The 24,986-nt window shown below is 53.0% G+C and overlaps 1 protein-coding gene across 1 annotated transcript in view; it reads left to right on the forward strand.

Annotated features, from left to right (window-relative positions):
• The first annotated feature begins 370 nt into the window (after nucleotides 1-370).
• Nucleotides 371-24,986, forward strand: part of LOC130604436 (hydrocephalus-inducing protein-like) — a 54,254-nt gene continuing 29,638 nt past the window's right edge. Inside the window, exons 1-16 of the mRNA XM_057418947.1 lie at nucleotides 371-781; nucleotides 2,521-2,741; nucleotides 4,396-4,515; nucleotides 7,857-7,991; nucleotides 8,543-8,742; nucleotides 9,820-9,944; nucleotides 11,421-11,622; nucleotides 12,392-12,563; nucleotides 15,812-15,911; nucleotides 17,017-17,135; nucleotides 17,505-17,728; nucleotides 19,167-19,234; nucleotides 20,617-20,852; nucleotides 21,436-21,536; nucleotides 22,694-22,829; nucleotides 23,290-23,454. Coding sequence (XP_057274930.1) covers nucleotides 2,535-2,741; nucleotides 4,396-4,515; nucleotides 7,857-7,991; nucleotides 8,543-8,742; nucleotides 9,820-9,944; nucleotides 11,421-11,622; nucleotides 12,392-12,563; nucleotides 15,812-15,911; nucleotides 17,017-17,135; nucleotides 17,505-17,728; nucleotides 19,167-19,234; nucleotides 20,617-20,852; nucleotides 21,436-21,536; nucleotides 22,694-22,829; nucleotides 23,290-23,454 — 2,310 coding nt within the window. The 5' untranslated portion in view covers nucleotides 371-781; nucleotides 2,521-2,534. The remainder of the gene's footprint in view (nucleotides 782-2,520; nucleotides 2,742-4,395; nucleotides 4,516-7,856; nucleotides 7,992-8,542; nucleotides 8,743-9,819; nucleotides 9,945-11,420; nucleotides 11,623-12,391; nucleotides 12,564-15,811; nucleotides 15,912-17,016; nucleotides 17,136-17,504; nucleotides 17,729-19,166; nucleotides 19,235-20,616; nucleotides 20,853-21,435; nucleotides 21,537-22,693; nucleotides 22,830-23,289; nucleotides 23,455-24,986) is intronic.

Below are 24,986 nucleotides of genomic sequence, written 5' to 3' on the forward strand. Positions count from 1 at the left end.
CTCTGCAGTGTATAAATCAAGTGATCTGACGCTGACGGAGCGTGAAGAAATGCTGCTGTGAGGTGCACTTGAATCCTGCTGCAGGCCTTCACTGCGGGGAGACCTTGAAGGCGTAGGGGGGCGCTGCAGGGATCTGCGAGGCTGTAACTTTAGCAAGGCCCTGCAGTGGCCGTGGAAGCAAGCCAGCAGAGGAGAGACAAGGTGGCCGAGAGTGATAGCGAGAGAGCTGGAGGCAGGAAGCACGGTCCCCACTCCAGGCTGGAGCTGGAGAAATGCCAGAGCCACAAGTGGTGGCGGCCTTGGTGTGGAAGCGGTGCGGGGGGTGAGCACCTTCTTGACAGGGCGTGTGGAGCTCGCCTATTGTGACGTAGAGGGGAGCTGCTGCTGTTAAATGCGAGCAGCAGCCGTGGCGCAGTCAGAGCAGGAGTTGCTCAGCCGCTGAGACAGGAGCAGGCTTGAGCTACTGTGAGGCTCTGAGCTCTGCTTCCTCGAGGCGCTGGTGAAAGCCTGCCCTAGGTGGCAAAGGCAGAGCATTGAGGAGAGGGGCTGGGCAGCCCAGGTCCACGCCCTGTCCTTTGCTGCCCAGGTTCCCCTGGCTGTTGGCAGCCCAGCAGCAGTTACCTTCTGTGCTGGTGGGCAACAGCCACCCCGAGGCGTCCCTGGGCAGCTCCTGTCCCTCCAGCTGCCCACAGCTGCCGAGCAGCGCGAGGGCATTCAGGAGCCAAGGCTGGGCCCTGCCCGGAGGAATCCTCCAGGAGAAGCGTGAATCACCCGTCCTCAGGTAGCGTCTGGCCCTGGGCAGCAGGGAGGAGGCGGCTCCGTTGGCAGCAGGGATGGGGCAGTTGTGTGATAGCCGGCAGGATTTAAATGTCCCTGGGCTAAGAGCAGGGCTGGGCAAGTAGAAGGGCTTGGAGGGGCTCTGCAATTGCCGTGCAGCTTGCAGTGATGGTAGAGACTTGGAGCTAGGCTGTAGGTCCTGCAGCAAAGGGAGCCTTGGCTGTCTGAGGTGGGGAGCAGGGAGCCACGGCAGGGGGCGGGGGGGGCTGGAGGGGTGCTGTGTCCTGGTTGCTGCTTTGTCCTGCCCCTGCACGGAGATGTGCCCCGTTGCTCCGTTGTGCTCCTTTCCTGCTCCTCTGGGAGGTTGGTCCCTGCGGGCTCTGCGGCTGTGGAAGAGCCTTGCTCCAGGGCTCGGGGGGAAGCTGCTGGGCTGGCTGGGATGTGGAGGTTGGAAGCCCTCTGGAAATAAGCGTTGTGGGGGTGACGACAGGTTTCCTTTCAAGTGAAGTGAAATCACAGTTTGGAGAATTGGAACGAATGAGCCCGTTACTCTCAAGACCCGGTAAGAAACCACTCAAATCCAGATCAATGTTGGATCATCCCCGTTAGGTTTCTCCCCTGAAAAGGAGTTATTTCCACCTCTAAATCCCAGCTCTTGCTGCAGCAGGGCCTCCTGTCCATAGGGCGGTGCAGAGCTCTGGTGTTTCTTGCAAGAACAAAAGGGAACGGTAGCCTTGTTTCCTGAAGCTGGGAAGGGCCCAGCACCACAAACACGTGCAGTGCTGTAGCTGCCTTGGGAGTAAAGGAATGAGGTGATTGCATTGCCTTGCAGAGCGTGGGGAACAGTCGAGGGGCAGGGAATGGCCATCTTTGCCTAGATGCTGTCTTGCTGTGTGTGCGCAGTAAGTGCACGCAAGAGAGGTGATGTGGAACACAGGGAAGCGGGAGGGAATATCATCCTGGATTTTACTTAGATTTGAGCTAATTGCTCATGTGCCTTTGATGGTTTCCTGCTTTTTTCCTGCTGTGACAGCCTGGAATGCCTGTAGGAAGCCTCGAGTTTGGGTGTTAAGAAGCGGAAATGAGGGCGTCCTTTGACACAGAGAAATGCTCTTGGGCAGTGGGGTGATTTGATGCCTGGAAGGAGGCGTTTTTTGCCAGATAACCTTTGTACCTTCAAGCAGGCAAAGTAGCCTTGAGAAACTCTAGTTCTTAATCAGGGTCTTGAGCTGTGTGCTGCGTTAGTTAGAAACAGGAGCAGGCTCCTTGCAGAAAGGGTGAGAAGTGCCAGCAGCCCCTGGAGTGTCTCTGTGGCTGGTGGGAGTGCCCCCAGAGCAAAAGGCTGTTTTGGCTCAGGGGCTGTTTGTTGTGGGGTTTTCCGTCTATGACTGGAGCCTAAATATGGTCTAATGATGAGTGAGGGTGGGGAGGCCCCGTGTTCTCTGCTTAGGAAGGATGCCAGAGGCTGGAGACACAGCTGAGTCCTTTGGGTGTGCCAGGAATGGCGAGGCCCTGGCACAGGTTGCCCAGAGAAGCTGTGGCTGCCCCATCCCTGGCAATGTTCAAGAGCAGGTTGGACACAGGGGCTTGGAGCAAGCTGGTCTAGTGGAAGGTGTCCCTGCCCGTGGCAGGGGGTTGGAACTGGGTGAGTTTTAAGGGCCCTTCCCTAAGGTTGCGGGGTTCCACGGGTCCAGGGTTTTAAGGTTCTGGGGTTGTGGATTGTCCAACTGTTGCTTCTTCCAGGTGACCTCTGCGACATGGCCAGTGGCAAGACCCCGCGGCCCCTGAGGTCCTCCAGAAGGGCGGATGGATTCCAGAGCAGAGTGGTAGCATCTCGTAATCCAAAGGTGGTCAGAGAGGCAGAAGAGTCTCTCAGCAGCAAGCAGAGGCTGGCCAGCCCTCGGGAGATGAGGCGGCGCCGGCCTCTCCAGCTTCGGGACGTGGGTGAAGTCTCCCATCAAAAGGTAGCCTTTCCCTGCCCTTTTCCTTGCTGTTTGATGTGACATTTGAAGAGGGCACGTGCTTGGGGCAGGCTTGCCTCCAGCTCACCCGAGCAGCTTGGTGATTAGGTCCTGTTGTCATTTCCAACTGGTGGTGGTGGAGTTCTTTCTGCTGGGGGAAAAGCAAACCGTGTTTCTCCAGTGAGCCATTGAAGTCCTTATCTGCACGAAGCCAGTGGAAGCTCTCCTGCAGTTGGTGGGTTTTGCTGGAGTTGAGCTACCGTCGCTAAAGCATGCTAGTGGGGGAGGGCTGGGGCAGGAGACAAGGGCAGGAGCTGCTGTTCCTCATCCTGCTCTTCAAACAGCCACCTCTTGCTTTGGTGTAGTCAAGTGCCCCGTGCATGGGGTGACAGGACTCCCTCAATGGTGGCAGTAGTGGCCTTTGAAGGCTGAGGGCCTGTGGCAATTACTTAAGCCGTAACAAACCCAATTGCATTAATGCTTTGGTTTGTAAGAAGGCGTGGAACCCTTCCAGGGTGTTTGAGTTTTCAGTCTGCTGGCTACCCAGGGGAATCGCCCTGGGCAGAGGAGAGTGGATGCGCTTTACCTGGCTCAGTGCTCTCCTAGATGGATGTTTAAAGCTGCTTTTCTTGCAGGACTGCTCATTCTAACACACAGTCCAGGTGGGTGCATGACTGAGGTAGGCTGTTGAGCAGAAAGTTGCCAGCAAGAGACTTGTATCACATCAGTTAAGGGTTGCCCCAGACAGCGCACGAGGTGGGAACACGTAAGACGGGCGCCCAAATGACTGGCAGTGCTACAGCTACTGGCCTCAGCCTGACCGTGGAGAAGCAGGAGACCTGCCTATGTCTCTCGAGTGGCAGCAGTGCAGCTGGGAGAGGGGAGAGCAAGCAGGGAGGAATTATGTGCAAGTAATGCCTCTGCTGGGTCAGCGTTTGGTCTTTGTGTGTATTTTTTCAGAGCTGCTTCTGCAGCAGTATTAAATAAACCAGCAGTAATAGAATACAGAGAAGCATCAACTTCAAGCTCACGGGGAAAGGGGATACGAATTACAGTCTAGCTCCAGTTGCCCAGTAATGCTGGGGAAAGAGCTGAACTTCATCCCCATCCAGCATTCACCTCATTTGTCTGTTTCCCGACTGCCCTGTTACTTTCTTGTTGGCCTTTCCTCCCTGGTACTGGTGTCTTGCAACTGGTTTCTGGGCTCTACATCAAAAAAAAGATACTTGGGATGCGTGGGACTCAGTCTTGCTGCGTCAGGGGGAAGTTCACCCGCAAATTGTTTCCTGTGGAGGCCCATGAAAACTCGTGGGTTTTGCTTGCTCCCCGAGTGCTCGTGGCTGTTCCAGGAAGTGTCTGGAGCTGAGTGAGCACCTTAGCAGAGGGCTCTGCTGGAGGTGAGCGCTGCTTTTCCTTTTGGAGAAGGCAACGTGGAGAAACAGCCTCCAAAAGAGCTTCTTAGCTTGAGGCTGCTCAAGCTGGTCCAGAAAGCTTTGCTCAGCTGAGAGCAGAGGTGGGTGAGCTGCCATCTCCTGGTGTGAGCTGGGCAGATGTACTCGCCAAGAGAGTGTATTTACCGGAGATCAGTGTGGGATCTTCATTCGTCGATGTTTCTGCCAGCAGCTGAAGCTCTCTCTGCTCTGTCTTGCGTCTGCAGTTGTCAGCAGTTGACGTGGACCAGAGGTTGTTCCAGCCTTTCCCATCCGAGGTGGTGTTTGAGAACTACGTTCCCCAGCAGTTCTACATAGCGGCGCTAGCTCTGAGGAACACGGACAGGGTAAGTGCTGGGCTGTGGAGGTTGAGCACTGGGCTGGAGGAGGAGAGCAGTGGAATTCACACGGTGTGCAGCAGAGCAAGTTACCTGCTGCAGCACATCGCATGCAGAATCCAGTGTCTCACCAGCGTTATTCTGCAAATGGGGGAAATGTTCCCGTGCTGGGGGTTCTGCCGCTGGTTTTGGCCGTGCACTGGTGGTATCTAAGCCAAAGGAGTTTTTTGAGCCAGCGTGCTTGCCCTTGAAAGCCCTGCTCTGATGGGAATGTCGAGGGCTGTGCAGTTCTTGCCTGCTGTCATGCTTTACCTCGAGTGCGCAGCGTATCCCGCTGGCTCCTTGGTTAATGTTGGTTTCTGGCAGGGCATGTTTCCCTCTCTCAGCCTGTTCAGCCACGTGTGTGCAGCTCCCTGTCACAGCACAGGGGTTGAGTCTTCTCCACTTTGTGCTGGAGTAAGTTGTAACTGCTGGCATTAGCACTCCAGGCCGGGTGTTTCAGAAGAGCAGTGGAAAGAGGCTGGCTTAGCAGGAGCAGTTAAAGGGGAGGACTTGAGGTGCCACTTGAGGCTCGTGCTAAGCTTAGCTCAGTTCTGCTCAGGTGTTTCTAAGGCAGCGTGGCTGTGCGTTCTCTTTGGAGAATCCCAGCACGGGCAGGGTAATGTGCTCCAGAAGGTCTCCAACTTGAGCTGGAAAGATTGTGATCCTTTGGAGATGTCCTGAGAAACTTGAGCAGGGAAAAGTTGAGAAATGTCAGCAATTTTGTTCTGCTCTGCTGTAAAGGGGGAAATGGAGAGCTTTTGAATTTCAGTTGGGGAAACATTTGCTCCAGAGAGGCATGTGCCAAGAGCAAGCTGGTGGGAAAAGACAGGAGGGAGGAAAGGGGCTGAGTTGAGTGTCCTGTCCCGGAGCACTTTCTTCCACACAGGGATTCTCTCGGTACGTAACAGGAAGTGTGCTGGAAGCAGAGAAAGGTCAGAAACAGGCGTAATTCAAGCTCCTGTTGCGTAAGAAAGAGCAAGATGTGTGCGTGAGAGGAGGGCACGGGGGAGGTGGAAGTGTGCAGGTGAATTAACCCCCTCCTCAAATCCCCCTGTTGGGAGAAACAAAGAGGGGGACAAAAGGAGTGACACTGTCAGGGCTTAATGTAGGGGGAGGAAGAGCAAGAGAAGTCAAAGTTATCTCCTGAGAGAACAGGTTTTACAGGGACGTGGTGGAGCATGGAAGACCCTTTGGCAAGAAAGGATGAAGGTATGGTCGCTCAGTTACCCCCAGAGAGTTGTGTATCGTTCCTGGTATAGCTTGGGAATACTGGGAAGTTGCAGCGTGGCTACCTATGCCCAAGGGACACCAGTGGTGTGTTTCACAGTGACTTTGGGCAATCTTTGCTGTAGGTGTAGCCTTTGCTTATTAAAATGGGCCTCAGTTTCTCTTTTCCTACTGCTCTGCTTCATTCCCACTGTCTTTTGGCTTCAGCTGCTCCCTCATCCATGCAGCACCGCAGAATGTTTGCCTTTGCCAAGTAGCAGCGAAGAGGCAAGCAGTGAATTTGCTCTATTCGTGCTTCCCAAGTGGAAAACAACATCTGCACTGATGTTGGTGCCATTCCCAATAAAACGTAATAGGCGGGTACAGCTGCAGCTTGGGATTTCTATGCCCTGTGAAGGGGAGGCAGTGTGTGAACTGTTGATTTTAGCCCAAATGTATTAGTTGTGAAGCTAGTACGACCTCAGGCATTGGACGGCCCTGGTGTAAAAGGAAGATCAGCTCTAAGGAAAAGCCTTGTCATCTTTAAATGCGCAAAGCTAGAGATGATAATGCCAAGAGAGCGTATCATGTTCTAATTTTGCTGGGTTTTGGTCATGTCCTGGAGAAAAGGACCATTGCGCTCTGTCTCAGGAGTTCCCCAGACTCCTCTGAGTCCTACTGATGTATCCTGCCTGGTGCTGAGGTTGTCTGCTCCCTAGAACTGCAGCTAGCAGCAAAGTGTAGGAGAGGCAAAGTGTAATGGAGCCCAGTAGGTGCTCTGTAATCACTCCAGTACGGAAGTGCTTCGCTCTCTGCTCAGTGCTCTTGCCTACTTGCTGTGGAATTGCTTTCCTGTCTTCAGGCTGCTCCTCCCCACCCTCAAGAGGTGTCCTGGGTGGCTCCTGCTGAAGATCTTTGCCACCTGGGCTCACGTGCCAAGGGATTTGGCGACCGGAACGTGTGGCTGCAGTGGGAAATGGGCTCCTGGAGCTGTCTGCCCCAGGGCATTGCTGGGAGCAAAGGGTGTTTAGAGCGTCCAGGGCTGCCTTGGCCATGGGTTATGAGGCTTGGGTCGGGGGTGCAGAATGAGCCTCCCTTTTTTCCAAGCCTCGTGTGTTCATCAGTGGAGCTGCCTGTCATTCAAAGTCTCCTTGTTATACTTTATGAGCTGGGATTGGGTGCTGGGGGGTTGCTGCCTGTGTGCTAGAGAATGCCTGTTTGCTGTCCCCGTGCCTGTGGTATCGCAGAGGACAGACACTTGCAGCAGGATGCCTGCAGGAAAGGCTGGCTCTGAGGAGGGATACCCAGAAATGTGGCTCTCCTGCACTGGCAGAGGCCTGGCTGCAGTCCCCAGGCAGCAAGAGCCTCCAGAGAGCTCAGGGTGGCTTTCGGTGATGAAGCCACCACAGTGTGAGGCAGTGCTGGCCACCTATCTCAAAGCAGAAAGTGCCTTTGAGGACCATCATTGGTAGGCACGGCCTGTGGGGGTTCATACAGGCATGTTAGTTCTCATCTCTGCACCAGCCTTTCCTTGTGTTATGGATCTCCCTTGCTGCTTTGCAGCCCCCTTTAAATTCTCTTTGCCATCTGCTTCCTCCTGGGGATGGTTGCTCTTGAGGTAAGCTTTTATTCTCAGGAAGGCCAGAGTGTTTGTGGTCTCCTTCTCTTGCTGGTCCACCCCCATGAGTAGCACCGCAGCTTGACCACCGCACTCCACGCTGGTGTGTCAGAAGTGACTTCCTTCCCGCCCCCCCCCCCCCCGTATAACCCACGCTGGGTTGCCTTCAGATAATACATTCCGCCTCCAGAGGCATGATTGCACGGGTGTGTGCAGGCAGAAGCAGGCATGTTCTCTGGGCTTGTTGAATGACTTGAGGTACTGCATCTCCTTCCTGCTTCCTTCACAGCAGGGCATGTTGTTCCTACGGCCTCTGTCCTGCAGCTATGTAGCTAAGCAGAAGGGATTCAAGTCCACCCTTGTGCGTTACGCAGAGCTAAAAGTGTTTTGGAAAGGTGGTAAGGAAGGATGGCACGTGGCCCGTCCTGGTCCCTTCTCATGTTTCCACAAGCGACAAAATCATAGTTCTGTGTCTTTCCTGCAGGTTCCTCGTCTGCTGAACGTCATCCTGGGGAACTCTCCTTACTTCGAGTTGATCAGCCCGAGTGATGAGGACTATAAGGTAGCACCGGGCATGTCTTCAACCTACCGCATCCTTTTCAGACCTGATGAGAACAAGGTGAGACTGAAGGTCTCGAGAGATGGCGCCTTGAGGGGAAGGGGAACCTGCAGGGCTGGATTCCAAAGCAGGCATCTGGTGTGTGTTTTGAAGAACTGGTCCTGGGTTCAGTAGGGTTGCACTGGATCTAGACGTGGGGGAGACTCTTTCCTGGTGGTGAAGGTTGTGCTCCCGTAGGCTGGAGGCTCTTGCCAGTTTCAGGCTGTTTTCTCCTTCCGTGGTGGAATATCTAAGGTAATGTCTGTTGGCTTCAGGGCCGAGAGTCTGCTGTCTGTGCATGGCCTTTTACTCATCTTCTGTTTGCTGCTTAAATGTAGTTGAATACTCTGTGCAATCCTCAAGCAGCATGCCTATAGAAAACTAAAGAGGACCTGCCCCATGGTCCCTGGCTGCCCCTGCTTGTGCAATAATGTGTCATGAAAGGCCATGAAGGTAAAAAGTGCGAGTGCATTATGGAATGCTACTGCGAGAGTCCCAGAAAGCAGCAGCTCTTCTTCTGTCATGGGCATGGTGCTAAAGGCACTGTGCTGAGATTGTTTCTTTCCCTGCAGGATTATTTCGACGAGCTTATCATCATCACAGAGAGGGAGAAGTTCTTTGTGCCTATCCGAGCCATAGGTGCCCGAGCCAGCCTGGACTTCCCTGAGCAGCTGAACTTCTCCAACTGTCCAGTCAGGTTCAGCACCCAGAAAACTCTGCTGGTGCGCAACGTGGGGAATCGGGAGGCTTGCTACAGCATCACCACTCTGAGGTAAAGGAGCTCATGTCTTGTGCAGACGCTGTTGCGTGGTCATGGAGTTGTAAACAGTGAGAAAAAGGAGGCAGAGTATCTGAGGTGCTGGACATGGGCAGGATCCGTGGGGTTTGCCATTGCTTAGAGTGTTTTGAGAAAGCTCTGCAAGCAAGTTTTACAGTGCAGTGGTGTCTCCAAGGCAGCATCTTGCAGGTCTGATGCTGTTAGATTGGAAGAGCCAAGGTAGGAAGGCAGCTTGACTGCTGAAGAAGGTGCTGCGTGGCAGAGGAGAGCTCGAGGGGCTCAGGTCACGGAGGCCAAACGCAGCATCAAGAAATGGGCGAGCAATGAGCTGGTGAGAGGCACTGAAGAGTTCATCAGCAGCTGTGTCTACATTAGCAAGCAGAGATCATAGATGAAAGCAATTGCTGTGGAGGCCCTGGCAATACGAGTGTGTGGTGCGGGGACTTTGTTTTCCCGTGGGCTTGGTCTGATGCCTGGGACCAAATATGCCTAAGCAGAAGGAGCTCTGAAGTGGAGAGGAGCAGGCAGTGCCTTCAGAACTGGACTACAGCCCAAACCAGAAAGCTAGGGAGGGTGCAGGTGAAAGATACTCCAAGACCTGCTATTTGCAATGCACTTGCCAACTACTCGCTTGGGTGCTAGAGCGTGTGTCGAGAGCTCCTTGACAAGGGTTTTAGGAGTTCCCCAACTTCAGCAATGAACTATTTCAGTCCCGATTTGCAATAAAGAAATGGGAAGCATTACAGAAGTTTGAAGTGAACTCCACAAAAAAGTGGAATTCTGAGTAACTGGATTGCACGTGTGCAGAGGTGGAGAGCTGAGAACTGAGAACTGGGTGCAGAGTATGGGGGCCTGAGGTCATGTTATGCCCCGGGATCTTCTGAGGTCTGGTTCTCTTCAGCAGGGAGAGTCACCCGCTCTGTTTCTGATCCTGGATGTTCTGGTTTTGTTGTACCGACGGTGGTTTGCTTGCTCCTTGCTTGCACAAGTGAGCTGAAGTGAGGTGGACTGCAAAATTAACGGAGGGCCCAGATCTCCCGTACAGTCCTGATCTCTCTCTTTGCCTTGCAGCCCGTTCTCTGTGGATCCCTCCATTGGGACTCTTGGCGTTGGAGAAGCGATGCAAGTCACGGTGGAATTTCACCCGCCAAAGACCGGTGTTTATTCCAGTCCCATGATAGTTCACTATGACACAGGTAAGTGCGTGGTGCACCCTCTGTGTGTCCTTCCAAACAGAGCGGTGTCTGCGCTGTCTGTCATCATCTGATGGCTTCATTGTCCGTTGAATCCCTTCTGCAAGGCTCCTTCACACTGGGTAGAGCAAAGCTTCCATGCTGGCTGCCAGATATTCCTGGGCTGGACTATTTCAGCCTGTAACAAGGCCGGCAGATCTTCCTAAGCACGGTGCACAGGGGGCGACGGTGAATATTCTGAGTGCTCCATTGCAGAAGGATGCATAGCAAGGAGCCTGATTGAAAAGGAGATGGCTTTTAACGTGCAGGAGAGCTGTCTGAAGAGCCTGCAACCTGTCCCGTAGAGCTCTCCTGACTGGTCATTGCTTTTCATCCCGATCTGTTGTGTTACAGTTCCTGGCAAGGCCTTTGAGGTAGAGACCCTCTTCTTGTGATGTGCCGCGTGGGTGCAGTGGGTGCTGTGCTGAGAGCTGGGCCATGCTGAGGACTTGTGACTGTGAGGAGCAGTAACTGTGGCAGCGGTAGCCATTAGGGTGCTCTGAGCTTTGCTGTAGCCTGGGAATGATTCTGTAGAAACCCCCATGTTAGCAGCAGTTATTTAATGGTGGGGTTTATGAACAAGCTGCTGCTAGGGCTGGAGTCAGTAATGTGAGGGGGGTAATGATGTCTGAAGGTAGGTTGTGAAGACCACCTTGGAGAAACACTTTGAAATGGCTGTGCTGCTGTGCGTGTTGCTCTGGTGCTGGAAGTCTCCAGCTTTCCAGAGGACACTTACCCTAGTGAAGGGACTCACTTCTCCAGTGGTGAAGTGGTAACAGCAGCACGTTTGACAAGGAAGGACGTGCTGGCAGTGGTGAGGCACTCGGCTGTGAGAGTAGCAGGAGCAAAAGAAGGAGTTGGCAGGTGGATCTGAGGGCCCAGTAGCACCCTTTTAAGTGCAGAGCTCAGCACAGAAGCTGCTCTGTGCTTTCCATTGTTCCTTCTTCCCTTCTCCATTTCATTTCAAATGCTCCCGCTCGGATTCTGAGATGAGAGCTCTGCCCAATCTTTCAGGACCAGGAGATGAGGATGAGATGACACGGGGGCATCTCCTGCCTGCAGGAGAGCGTGGGCAAGGGTTGACTGAGGTGAGGGTCCTCAGCGTCACTGAGTGACTTGGATGTAGAATTCCCTGTGAGCTGAGTGGGATGGCGGCCCAAAGGCAGCTGGGCAGAAGTGAAAAGTCTCACTGTAAATGCTGTCACCTTGGGGATAAACCTCCACGAACACCCCCCCAGAATAAGGTGCCTAAGGTGGTGCTAGGACATCCTCATGCTGTACCGTGTGCAGCTGTCAGGATATGATGTATGTCCAGGTGCGGGGAACTGCTGATGCAGCTCAAAGCTGCAGCTCTTTCTTCCGTTGCCTGCAGATTGCTCTGTTCCTTGTACTTCCATCAGCAAGTGAGATGAGCTGAGTCTTGCCTTTGCTTTGTTCCAGGTGAAGATGTTCACAAAAGCCTTTGTGGAAGAGCTGTAAATGTCAACATCAGGCTTGACAAGAGCTCCTTGACGGTTGAGAAGACTTCCGTCACGCTGTCAAACCAAAGATGCGTGGTCATCCACAATCAGAGTGCCATCACGGCTCACTTCCAGTGGAAGCGTTCTGTTGATCAGGAAGAGGAGGAGCGGCAGAAGCTGAGGTTTGTTTGAGAGATTCACCTCAGAAAGATAGATGCCCCAGGGGAAAACTAACGCACAGCCTCAGAGGGCTGTTGGGGCTTTTGAACGGATTAGGGCCCATGAAGCCATGCACAGCGTGGAGCTTAACCCTTGCCATTCCAGTGCCACCCGTGCTACAGCTGAGGATGATGTTCTGGGGAGAGAAGGTTGATTGCAATCCCTGGATTGCCTCAGAGGGCAAATTCACATTTGGGAGCCGCAAACTATTGAGTTCAGAGCTCCGTGCACTACGGAGGGTCCGTGAGGCTGAGGAAGGTGTCGGCACTCGGTACCTGGGACTGCACTGAGCAGTAGCACTGAAGAGCTGCAGGTGGCACAACTATTGTGATAGTCAAGCAGTTTCTTCTTTGATAAGCTGGCAGGCTCCTTTTGCAGTCACACGCAGGGTAGAGTGCTTAGTTGGCCCAGAAGGTGGAGGCCGACCTGCTGTAGGCTGGGGAATTGCCTTTCAGTGTCCTGGTTTGTGGCCCCTCCTCCCAGTGCAGGAGGCTTTTTCTTGAGGGCTGCCAGCTTTAAGAAACCTCTTGTTAGCTTGTCAGTGAGGAGTAAAAGGCCCTGCTGTGCTGGGAACGAGGGGAATAATGGGATCCATGTGGGAGCCCCTGTCTCAGGGCAGCCCCATGCAGAGCTGCTGCTCTTCCTCCCCAGGTGCTTTGCTGCTCATGCACAGGCTCTGCAAATGTGCTGCTTCTTCAGTTATCTGTTTGGCTCGTCTCTCCCATGGCACAGGCTGCAGAGGCAGGAAGAGGACAAGCTGGTTGATGTTCCTAAGGAGCACGGGGTGGTGCGCCCTCTCGGAGAACAGCCTTCCCTTCCCATCTGCACCTCCCAGAACCAGGGGACAGAGGTGCAGGGAGACTCCGTGCCTTTCTGCAATGATATTTTCACCATTGTGCCCATGGTGAGTGATGGCTGAGAACCTCCCTTCCTGCTCCTCCTCCTTGTCATCTCTGAATGAGGTCCGTTGGCAGATCCCACGTCAGCTGCTTGATGTGCCAAGAGAGGAGACCTCAGGTTTCTGGTGAGGCTGGGGGCGCTTGTTGCAAAAAGCCTTTCTGAACAGCAGCAAGAGCCGCCCCCAGGCTGGGCTCTGCTGCAAGGGCTGTGAATTAAGGGCACTTTGTGAGTGTCTTCACAGTGGCCAGAGGTTATCAGTTATTCTCTGTAAGGACACGTTTCCACGTAGCGCATGGGGCTGAAGAAAGGACACTGGTGCACTGTTGGTTCACATACTGACCTGCAGAATGAAATGGTCCCCTGTGGAAAGGAGCCCCCATTGAGCCCAGGTTTAATCACGGGAACAGCAATCCCTTCCTAAAACCTGGATGTATACCACATCTGAGTCTCCCTTCCAGTGTCGTCTGTGAGCCTGCACACGAGGCTCTCAGATTTAAACAGGCTTTTTGAGTTCTACTGCAGATAGGTAGAGAAAAGTGCTCCCTTTCCTGGTGATGCAAGCAAAACGCCCATGTCCTTCAATCAGCCAGAGCCGTCGTTCTGAATAGTTGCATGGTCTGGGATGAAGAATGCCTGCTGTCTGAGCAGTGCAACATCCCTTCTCATCTTGGAGTAAAGCCTGGAATAATCCCAACCTCTTCTTTCTTTTACAGTGGGTGAAACTAGTTTATTTGTTTTATTTTGTTTTCCGAGGAAGCGGCTGCTGTTCTCTTCTCGGTTGCTCCTGCAACCCATGTAAGGCTGAGAGCCACCAGTGTGTCAGAGCAGCAAGGATATCGGGGAGAGTGGGAGCTGCTGAGCTGAGCATTCAGAGCATCCTGTGGTGTGTCAGAGCTGGTTCTGGAGTGTGCCCCAGGGCTCCTGCTTCATTACGGTCACTATGTCTCCACAATGAGCTTCACCTGCTCTTGAGCTCCTGAGGTGCATTAAGGGGAGCTCTGGAATTCTGGCCGAGTCCTGTCCACATCAAGATGTGATGATGTAGCGACATGAAGCCCCAAGCTGGGAGTGGAAACCTTTCCTAAATGGCCGTGTTTCTGTGACACAGTTTGCTCTAGGGCTGAATCAAAGCAGGCTCCTACACGAGTCTCTCCCCTGCTGTCTTGTGCAGTGTTATGACATCCTTTTATGCAGCAGTTCTTTTTCCTGGGGAGTAGCAGGCACGTGAAGAACCTCTTCAACAGCCTATTGGAATTTCCCGAGAGAAATAACGTTCTGCTTTTATAGCCTGCCATAGAGCAGGAATGAAGGGAGAAGTGACGAAGGGTTTCCCATCATAGTTCTGTCTTTAAAGAATGGGGTTTGGCCATGGACTAGTAGGATAAATAGGATAATAATAATAGTAGGATAAAGTGATGATTTCTCCTGGCCTTCCGTCATTGGAGTCAAACGCTCTGGCTTACAGCTTCACTGCCAATGCAGGGAACATCTCTGTGGATGGACTGCCAGAAGTTTCCACCCCGATACGCTGAATCCCGCTGGATGGTGATTTCCTGTCAGGAGCTCAAGAGACCTGAGCCAGTTAACTGCTGGGCCGGTTCTCTTGGGAGCGAGGATACGAATGCAAGGCTCCAGTAGGGGTACTGTATTAGCATTGTTCCTGAGAGCTGTGCTGATCCCTGGAAAAGGAGAGGCCTTAATGCTAGTCCATAAGCTTGTTCCTCAGGTGCCTTAGAGGAGTTTCATCTGCTGTGCCTTGGGACCCAGCAGCACCTTGGATGTATGGAGATGTGTCCCTTGTGAGGATCGTGATGCATGAGTGGATGGCTTCCTGGTGCTTGGCGGATGGCAAGACATCATCCCTGGCAAGGGGGTTTGTGTGCTTCACCCTCCTCTGATTAGCTTGTAAAGGAAGAAATGGCACGTGCCCAAAGCTCAAAGCTGCCTCCTGCACTAGTTAACGAGTGCGTACAGAATGATCCCAGCAATCGGTGTGGTCTTGGTATGGAGCAAATCATGCCCCTAGGGACTTGACCACTCTGAGAAACTCCTTTAGAGTCCTCACTGTTTGAGATGCACCTTTGCGGTGTTCTCCAGGTTCTTGCTGAAACTGTACTTTTTGGTGCAGTGGCAGCTCACCGTCGTGATGTTGAGTTTGAGTTATGTGGGGCTAGGATCAAATGCAGAGTCAGACAGATGCCTTGAGGCACTGAGCCAGCTCCAGTTGCCCTGGCAAGAGGAACGGGGAGGCAGGAATGGGAGGAGGCCGGGAGAGCAAGGGCTTTGTGTCACGGGCAGTGTCTCCTGCCCCACACGGAGAGTTTCTCTAGGTTTTGAGAAGATTGCAAGTGACTTTCTTCTTTCAGACTTTTCCAGTTACTGGTCGGTTGGTGTTTGAAAGGGTTCTTCTCTACCTGTCCTTCGCCGTGTTCTCCTGACTCAGAGCAGGTTGTGCATTGGGGAATTTTTTACAGCTGGAGGCCAATAACTTCCCATGCTCTAGCTCTTTAATTTTTGTGGGGGCTGTCCTCTAAGCTGTAAGTGCTGTGTCAGTGGGAAGAACCGTAGCTAGTGAATATTTATGCTGCAGGAGTGCTGGAGGCTCCACTCAGTTCAAGGCCGTTCTGGGCAAATTCCTGAGAATACCCAACGGCAGAGCAGAATCAAAGCCTGGCTGTGCTGCTAGAAAAGCGACTCTGTTCTTTTTATCTGCTTCTGTAAACTAAATATTTAATTCTTGTAGGGCAGTATTACAGTTGCCAGAGGTGTAGCTACTTAGGTCAGCTGTCTTTGTAATGCTAAGGGCTGAAGGGCTGTAAGAGGTGCCTTTGCTTAAACCAGTTGCAGGAAGCGAGAGCCTATAGAAACCAGGGATGCCTCCTGAAATGTGTGACAAGGCTTCCTGGGACTGAGCACCAGTGCCAGGATCCTCTGGGAGAGCAGCGGAGAGAGAAGACCCTGAGGAAGCAGCAGACAGTTGCAGAAAGTGGTAGCGTGGCCCAGACTTAAATCCCTGAGCAAGAGCTCAATCTCTTCTGAGGGTAACAAAATGCCCCTTGCGGGTGCCAGTAAAGGCGAGGGACTTTGGAAGGTGTTTCTACAGCTGCTTGCAAGCTCTCCTATAAATTCTGTTGACAAGTGTCGCTTGCTCCTTGCTCTTTGCTGGTGCTCTAAAGAAAGGCTTACAGGGCTGTAGTGGAAACAAGAATGTGATGTTTGAAGATAAATGGTTTGCTGTCACTTCTGTTTCAGGAGGGAGATATCTTGCCAAATTCTTCACTTGAAATCGGTGTGATCTTTAAGCCCAAAGAAGCCGGAGTCTACCAAGAGACAGTCTACTGTGACATCTCAGGTACAGCTCCTTCCTCCTGCTCCTGTTGCCACAGAGGAGATACAAACACTCTTCCAGCCCACTCGGATCTCATGTAGTTCTGGAGGGCTCAAGAGAGCAGTGCTGGCACATGCCGCTGTCCCTGTGGTTCCTGGTGGTCTCCTGTCCGAGAGCAGGGCTCTGGCTTCCTGATGCCAGAAGAGACAAAGCAGTGAAGGAATAAGCTTTCCTGCCATGGGTTTGGCAGCATTTGCAACAACACAGCTTTAGTGAAGGAGCACCAGGCCCCTGTAGACCATTTACGTCCAAGATGAGTCTTTGTTGCGTGGCTCTCTCCTCCTCCTCGTGCTGCTCGCTTTGTGTGCAGAGTAGAATGGGATGGCAGTGAGACCTCATCCAAAGTATGAGCCAGGATTCAGGCACCTTAGGCTGCTTCAGTGGCTGAGAGCAGCTTTCAGCCTGAAGATCTTGTGCTCTGTCATCTGTAGCAAATTTAAGGGAAAGGACCCACCTTGGAGTTTGGCTGTAAGCGTCGAGGTCTCGCTTGCCTTTGCACCGAGGGATGTGTACGTTAGCAGTACTGGTATGGCTTATGTGATCTGCTCAATGAGGAGGCTGGTTTTCCATGACTGGAGAGAGACCCTTCATCGGGGACTGGAGAGATAAGACAAGGGGGGTGGTGGGTTCGAGCTTAAACAGGGGAGATTTAGTTTTGATATACAGAAGGAATTCTTTCCTGTGAGAGTGGTGAGGCGCTGGAACAGGCTGGCCAAGGAAGTTGCTCCATCCGTGGCAATGTTCAAGTTCAGGCTGGTCGGGACTTGGAGCAACCTGGTCTAGTGGAAGGTGTCCCTGTCCATGGCAAGGAATTGGAAGTGGATGATCTTGAGGTCCTTTCTAACGCAAAGCAGTCTGTGTTTCTCTGAGACACCAGCCCAGGCCGTTGGTTAGAAAGGAGAACCCAGCCCCAAGCCGTATCTCCTGAGGGATGAGATGGGTCCCCTATCTTCTCGTGGAGGACGTAGAGCTGGTTCCATGCAGCCCAGGGACCGGCAGCAGCACTGAGACAAGCTGGGAACTGCCGGGTAGCAGAGGGAATTGCACTCACAGAGATTTCCCTCCACAGGCTGTGAGAGCAGGCTGCCCCTGTGCATCAGCGGGGAAGGCGTCGGGCCCCAGGTGGAACTCAGCTGTGAGCAGCTGAGCATCGGGGAGGTGTCTGTGGGCTCAAGCCACAGCTACAGGGTGAGCAGGACGGGTCGCAGGGCATGGGGTGGATGCGGATGGCTCCTGGGCAGCAGTGAGCCTCATGGAGCTGTGGGATGGGTCTGAATGAACTTGGTGGTGCTGAGCAGGTCCTTGGCACTGCAGGGCAAGTGGACTGCTCTGTGTCAGGGGAATAAGCCCAGAGTGGCTCTATTTGTGTGAAGTTATCCCTGCTTTGCATGAACCCCCCCCCCCGAGGCAGAACTTGGCCTCTTGTATTTGGCAGCAGTGCTCAGCATCTTCTGCCTTTTACAGACGTTAATTGCAAAATTAGGAAAGAAGTGAGCCTTCTGTAAGCAAGGAGGATTCCTCATGTATTTCCGTGTTGCTTTCTTGCTGCTGCTGCAGGTGATCCTGCTCAACAGAGGAGTTCTTGAGGCTCCCTTCAGCGTGGTCTATGCGGAGAGAGCTCTGGGCTCCCGCTTCACCTTTGCCCCCCGGGAGGGCGTGCTTTTGCCTTTCGAGCATCAGGTCATCTGGATCTCCTTCAATGCTACTGTCCTGGGGCAGTTCACAGAAGAATTCCAGTTCAGGGTGAAGGGATCCCCTGAGCCTCTGACGCTGACTGTGAGGTGAGGCGGGTTCTAAGAGCTTGGTGGTCACCTTTGTAGCTCTCTCTGGGTAATCATGTCCCACCTCCCTCATTTGCTGACGGAGCAGAGAAAGAAAAGGCCTGTCTGAGGTCTTGATCTTGGCTGTCATCCTGGCATCCCCACACTAAGAGCCCACGCTAACCTCGACTCCAGTTTGACCCTGACTCCTTGCAACAGCGGCAGCAGCAAATGCAGTGTAATTGTCAGCAAGAGGGAGCCATGGAATAGTTTGGGTTGAAGGCACCATTTGCTGTGGTCCTTGATTTTGAACTGAGAGGCAGAGCTGGCATTGGTTGGCATGAGCCATGAAATATATGAATGGGTGTTGTGCAGCTTCACGTGGTGATTCAGGTGGATGTTGGTGAGTTCTGGAATTTGGAGCCTCAAAGTCTGATGAATTTAAGGGCAGGTGAGGTGGTGTGGTGGGTTCAGGTTTCATTATCCCTGCAACTACTTGAAAGGATGATGGAGCCAGGAGGTGGCTGGTCTCTTCTCCCAGGTAAGAAGGGAAAGGACAAGAGGAAACGGCCTCAATCTGCGCAGGGCAGTTTTAGACTGGATGTTAGGAAGAGTTTCTCCCCGAAAGGGTGGTCAGGCATTGGAAGAGGCTGCCCCGGGCAGTGGTGGAGTCACCATCCCTGGAAGTGTTCCCAAACCGTGTAGATGAGGCCCTTAGTGACACGGTGACACCACCCTTTAGTGGTGGCCTTGGCAGTGCTGGGGTGACAGTTGGACTTGATGATCCTAAAAATCTTTTGCACCGTAGATGATTTGACGCTTCTGTGTTGGGTGGTTTAAGACGTGTTGCTCTTGGATGTGTCAGCTGGTGCCCTGGTGATAAGCTGATGCTTTCGTCCCAGCTTCAACTGTCCACTGTGTTGAATTGTTGCTGCTGTTGTCAAGGGATGTTTGGGGCTCCCCTGGCTTCATGTCTCAAAGTCCTGCCCCCGTAACGATTGCGTGGATCAAGATCTTCTTAGAAAGGTGCTCGTGTACTCCATGGGAAGAGCAGTTCCAGCTAAGAAATGCCAAAGCAGGAAACCTGTGGCTGGCAAGGGTAGTTACCTTGACCCTCTTTGAGTGGGGACACCCCTGCGTCCAACACGTTCCAGATGGGGAAAGTGAGGCACGCAGCCGTCACTCGTTTGGTGTCCTTCCTCAGGCCATCACCAACTTGGGGGCATACCCTGCACGACACTGTGCCCCAAGCCCCACCAGCAGCTATGGGCTGCTGACCACTTTGCTTTGGCTGCCTCCTGTCCACCTGGATGCTGTGCTGAGCATGAGGGTGAGGGGTTGATTTGAAAGGCGCTGAGGTTCTCAGGCCGGCTTTTACCCACCGCAACGGCAAGGAAAGCTGAAGGCTTTGCAGTTCTCTTTAACCAAGGCAATGTCTCGTCTGCCTTTGTCCTCACAGCGGCTGTGTCATCGGGCCGGCATTTCATTTCAATGTGTCGTCCCTCAGCTTCGGTGAAGTCTCCTTTGGTGAGTGTGCCCTGGGCTTGGGCTGCAGGGTGGGAGGTCTGAGCCTTACCCAAATGGAGCACTTGGCCAGGACAGCATTGTCACTTGTGTTCCTCCATAGCCACCTTCAGCGTGTCAAAAGCAGGACTGCCAGCTGCTAGGCAGTATTTTGCCGTGGTGAGCTCAAACATTACCAGATAGAACGGCACGGAGCCAATTGAATGGTTCAAATAGAACCTAAGGAGTAGAAAGTCAGTGTTCTCTGGTGTCCCTCACAGTCAGTCCAGCCCCAGTCTCCCAGTCCCTGGCAACAGAATGACTGTGAAAGTCTTTCTCCCGGGAGCTGAAGGCCCGTTGTAGGTGCCCTGGGTGAATTTTGCTGTTGTGAGGCAAGGGCAGCATTTCCCCACCTGTCCGTTAGCGTGAGAAATCAATTAGTGCTGCGAGGCCAACTCGTTGTCAGCTCCCGGGTAACATGGCCAAGCAGTAGCTCTGCATGGGGCAGCCATGTCTTCAGACGTGGGCTCCTCCTTCCCCACCAAAAGGCCAGCTCTGCTGGCAGAGCTGGTGGCTGTGCACGCAGAGCATGTCCGCTGAGATGCAGATTCTGGTTCTCCATCTCAGTCTCACAAAGGACTTGTCTCTGAGATGGTCTAAAGTTTAAATGTGAACTCAACCCCCCAGATGAGCTGTGGTTGTGTCAGTGGCTTCCATTATGGAAAGCAAGTAGCAAAGCTGAAGCCATGTCAGCCTTTGTGGGGTAATGAAAGCCAGCGTGCAGCGTGGCTGTGTGACCCCACTCCTTTGGGAGGGTGAGACACAGGTCCTGCTTGTTCTTGAGCAAGCATCAGGTTTGCCTCCAGTGAAGTGGGCTGTGAGCTGTCACGGGCTCAGTCTTGGTTGTCCCAAACCAGGAGATGCATCGAGGTTCCTGTCTGGAGAAAGTGCTTTAGAGTGCTCTGCATCATGCTGTGGCTCCCAAGTTCATCCTTCCTTTCCTTTCCTTTCCTGGGTCATCCCTTTGATGCCAACATACTGCTTTTATCTCTTGAAAACTGTGGGAGTGTTTGTGGAGTTCACAGGGACTTTTCCGGATTGACTTTTCAGAGTAAATGTTCTGGATGCACCGTCATGGTTGAGAAGGAGTTGGTGCTGGTTTGGGGGAGGTGAGAGCTCCTCACAGTTAGAGAGAGAAACTTGCGGTGTTCAGCGTCACACAGAGTGGGCATTTCTGTGTGACAAGCGTAGAAGGGAACTTAATTGAGGACGACTTCCCCACAGAGCTTCTCAATCGGCTGTAATTGCCGTTGAAAGGAGGCAAACTCCAAGCGCAGTTTCATCACAGCAGGATGTCCACCCCAGGAATCAGGGGGTAATAAACTGCTGTTGTGTTCTTTTCCCAGGCTTTCCTCGCACCCTGTGCTGCCGCCTCACTAACACTTCCCCGGTGCCCTTCAACTTCAACCTTCGCATTCCTGGGGACGGCTCAGGAGCACCCAGCGTGACCAGTTTTGCTCAGGTGTCAGACAGCACTGGTCCGTCGTGGAGAAAGCCAGCACGAGGTGCCAAGAAGCCAGCTGAATTTACTATCAGGCCCTTGACAGGGACCGTCTGCTCCAAGGGACACTTGGATATCCAGGTACGGGAAGAGTCCAGCCCTGCGTGCTTCAGAGGTGGAGCTGGAGCTTCAGTGATGTTGAGGGGGCTTTAGCACTGCTGGCTCTGAGCATCATGCGAGTAAGAGATGTGCGCTAGTGTTGGGCTCTACATCTGCCCTGGCAACCGCAAAGCGTATTCAGTAATTCAGATATTGTCCAAAGACTTCTGTTACTGCCAGAGACTGTGCTCTACACGTGAACCAGCAGAAGAGTTAAAGGCAAACATCAGAGAACCCTAGGCTGTTTTGGGTCGGAAGGGACCTTACAGCTCATCCAGTTGCAACCCCCTGCCATGGGCAGGGACACCTTCCACCAGATGAGGTTGCTCCAAGCCACGTCCAAGCTAGACTTGAACAGCGCCAGGGATGGGGCAGCCGCAGCTTCTCTCGGCAACCTGTGCCAGGGCCTCAGCACCCTCACAGGGAAGAACTTCTTCCTGACACCTCATTTTCCTAATATCTACTAAATCCTCCCTTTCCTTGCCGTGGAACGAGATCTGGAGGGCTCTGCGTATGGACGATGGGTTTGGGGAGTGATGAAGTATTTGATGTTCTTGTCTCCCAGGTCACCCTGTGCTCCAACACCGTGAAGAGATACAAGCTGGCCCTGGTGGTCGATGTGGATGGTGTTGGCAGAGAGGTGTTATCACTGCCCATCAGAGCCAGGTACCAGTGCTTCCTTGCAGCCCGTCTTCTTTCGCTGTGCATCTGCCACGAGCAAGTGGTGGTGCCTTGCACAGAGCTGGCTGGCTCCAGCTCCAAACGAGGAGCATTGCTCAATGAGCTAGCTGTGCCCAGCTAGACAGGAGAAGAGCAGCGCATGGAAAGCAGTCCATGATGAGCAGCACTTGTGCTCAGCCACAGGCACGGCCCAGAGCCTTTTCCTACAGGAAACTGTGATTCTATTCCCTATTGGCCTGCTCTGGGGGCTTGAGGTGTAATGTTTCCAAAGGGCCGCCTCTCCTCCTTCCTGCAAGCGTTGGACTTGTGCTGGGTTGTGACCAGAATGCAACGCTGGTTTGGGCTACAGCGAGCAGCTGCTGCAAGGTGTTGTCTGTCTCAGTTAAGGAGGGGGCGTGCAGATGGGTGAGGGGCTTAGGGCAGGAGTGGTGAGGGAAAAGTAAAGGTGAGATCTTCTGAAAGACAAAGTAGTCCTTGGTGTGGAAGGTGAGCTCAGGTTTTTGTGCTTCCCTCTGGCTCTGTTGAGCATTGATGTTCTCAGAGTTAAGCTAAAAGTTGTTCTTGCTTCAGGCAGATTCAGGCCTGTTGTGCTGCGGTGGGCGTCAGTTCAATGGCAAGAGGGATGCAGCTCAGCGGTGCTGTTCCCTCTCCCAGGCAGAGCTGCGCAGTCAGTGCCTGGCCTGCAGCTGAGTAGAACAAGTGCAAATGGGAGCAGCTGGTGTGTGGACCCGTGGGGAAAGGACCAAGGCAGCCACAGGGCGTGGGAGAGGGTTACGGCTGACGGCACAGGGCGCTGCTCCTCAGTGGGAAAGCTCCCTCAGAGCTCACACCTTGCTGGGGCCACTGAGAGGGTCCTTGCAAGCCTCCTGGGGCAAAGGAGGGGCAAAGCTGACCTGGGACAGGGCAACGTGCTCTGCCTGGGCACTGAGCAGCTTTTGTGATGCTGAGACTCGGGGTCTGCCCCTCTTTTGCAAGAGGTTGTTGGGTGAAAAGAAATTAAAGGCTGTTTGTCACTGTAGGGGTATCAGATGTCTACTTGACGGTGACAAATGTGTCTGCTCCATTTGGTGCTCATTGAGAAGTAAACAAGCAAGCAACACTGTCTCAGAACCTAATTCCCTTTTGCTCATCTCTCTGCCTAGATGTGGCATTCCCCTGCTGCGAGTGCTCCACCCAGCTGTGACATTTGGACGATGCTCTCTCAAAGTCCCTTATCAGCAGATGCTGACCCTTGTGAACGACAGCAACCTGCCAGGCTGCTACTGGGCTCTTCCTCAGGTTTGCCATCGCATCCGCCTCTTGGCTCCAATGTCACCTAGGGGTTTGTTGTTAGGGAAACAACAGGCTTGGTTAAGATGTTGCTGGTTTGTATTCAAGCCTAAAGGTTTGCTGGGAACAGGAAGCTACCTGAATATCAGCTTGAGGAAGCAGCTTAAACTCTCCAGGAAGCAGATTATATTCTAGTCTTCAGGATGCTTTCAATGCAGGAGAGCTTGCAGGGTTGTGAAAAGCTGCTGCAAGGAGGCTGTCGGCACGGGACGGGGGGTTGTGGAGGCAGCAGCTTTGAACCCCCTCAGGATGCTGAACCCATACATGTCTTGCATCTTGAGTTGTGCCTTTCTGCTTCCTCCTAGGGATTTTTAGGCCCGTGTGCGAGTTGCCGTTGTGGTAGATGTTGAAGAGTTGAAAGTTTCCTCAAAGGTCGCTCTGAAGTCGTGCTTGATTCTGTCCCTTACAGGAGAGCAAGGATGCTGCTGCTGTGTGGTACTCCAGCCCTGAGCCCCGTGGGATTATCCAGCCTCACAGCTCGGTGGAGATCCCGTTCACACTGGAAGTCCAGGTGACAGGAGAGCAGGACACCGTTGCTCATGTTGCGGTGTTTGGGAGTAAAGAATCCCCACTGGTGAGTGCTGGGGCAGACCTGCAGCTTTGTGCCTCTCATCTTGGTGGCGTGTAAAGCGTGTAGGGGATCTTCCAGAGAAAATGATCTATGGCTGTTGTCTACAAGGAAAGAAGGGATTCGTGGCATAAGCAACACTAATGCCTGGAGGAGAGGGAGGCTGGTATCCCCTTAGGTGGTGTGTCTGACACTTGCGTGTGTCTGTGTGGAAGTGTCTGACACAGCATTTAATTACGGGGATGTGAGACAGGATAACGAGCTTAACCTGAAACCCCGAGCTTTGCTGAAAGTCAGGTCCGTCATGTGTGAGCAACAGCCGTCCATCAGATGTCCTTGCCAAAAGCCCCACCAAGGACACCAGAGTCTCCACAGGGCTTGCATCTGAGCACAGAGTCTTTCTTTGTCCACCAAGCTTGGAAGCGGATGAGGCAAAGCCTTCGTGGGCTGAAGCCTGCTAAAAGATGTAGTTCGCAACAGCAGCAATGACAACAAAATGTAGACAAGGGGGTGGTGTCTGTAGTCTCCTGGCTTCATCTGGCTGAAACTGAGAATGAATCTAGTTAATGAAACTTTAAAATGGTACTAACTTTTGAAGCAGCTGTATTAAAATGTCTTGTCAAACCTTGGGGCATGAAAGAGGATGTCAGAGGGTTGCTGGGAACCTGATGCTTTCTGCAACGACAAATAAGGCTGACATTTTGAAAGTACTTGCAGGCATTCAGACTTTTCTGAAAGTGAACAGAAATGCTGCTCCTAAATCCCCTGGGTGCCACCAAGTATCTCCACTCCACCCTGTTGTGGATATGCGTGTAAAGAGTGAAGAGGAAGGCCAGGCAGTGCTGGAGGTCTGAAGTTTGACCACAGCTGCTCTTAGGAGCAACTTCTCTTTATATAGAAGGAATATTTCCCTTGAAGAGGAAGGTTTCTCCCCACTAGAATAACCAGTTGTTTAACTGTGAGCTGCTTTTTAAGTACTGGTTTCTTGCACAGCTTTTGCCCTTGGGCTAACAGTTTTTAGTTTCAAAGTTCGCCCTAACTTAATCTTTTGGACGTGGAGGTGAACGTGTCAATCTTTTGCCCAAAGGGTGAGCATTTCAGTCGGAGGATCGTGGCTGTCCCTAAAGACACGACACATGGGACTGAGTGACCCTGTGCCCGGTCAGTCCATCCTCAAGGCGCTGCGCTCATGCTGGGCTGCTGCTCGCAGCCAGCAAATGCCGGTCAAAACCTGGCTGGCTGTTGCCTGCGCAAATGGGAGTTTCTGGGTGTCATTTTCTCTGGCTCTGCCTTATGGCTTGAGTGCAGCTTCAGGAGTTCCCTGGTAGCTGACTGCTGCAGAGCTTTCAGGGCCAGCAGAACCACCGCTGTCCTGTTACACATCCTGTGCGTCATCTGATGCAAACCTGAGCTCAGGGGAGTGGCTGGTTTTTATTCCAGAACGCAAGATATTGCAGCGTCTCAGAGTGGTTTGTGTTGGAAGGGACCTCAAAGCTCCTCCAGTTCAAACTCCCTGCCACAGGCAGGGACACCTTCCA

Source organism: Pezoporus wallicus, unplaced genomic scaffold, assembly GCF_028554395.1.
Source record: "Pezoporus wallicus isolate ANWC-B61680 ecotype Strahan unplaced genomic scaffold, APGP_CSIRO_Pwel_v1 contig_9850, whole genome shotgun sequence".
NCBI classification, from domain to species: Eukaryota; Metazoa; Chordata; class Aves; order Psittaciformes; family Psittacidae; genus Pezoporus; species Pezoporus wallicus.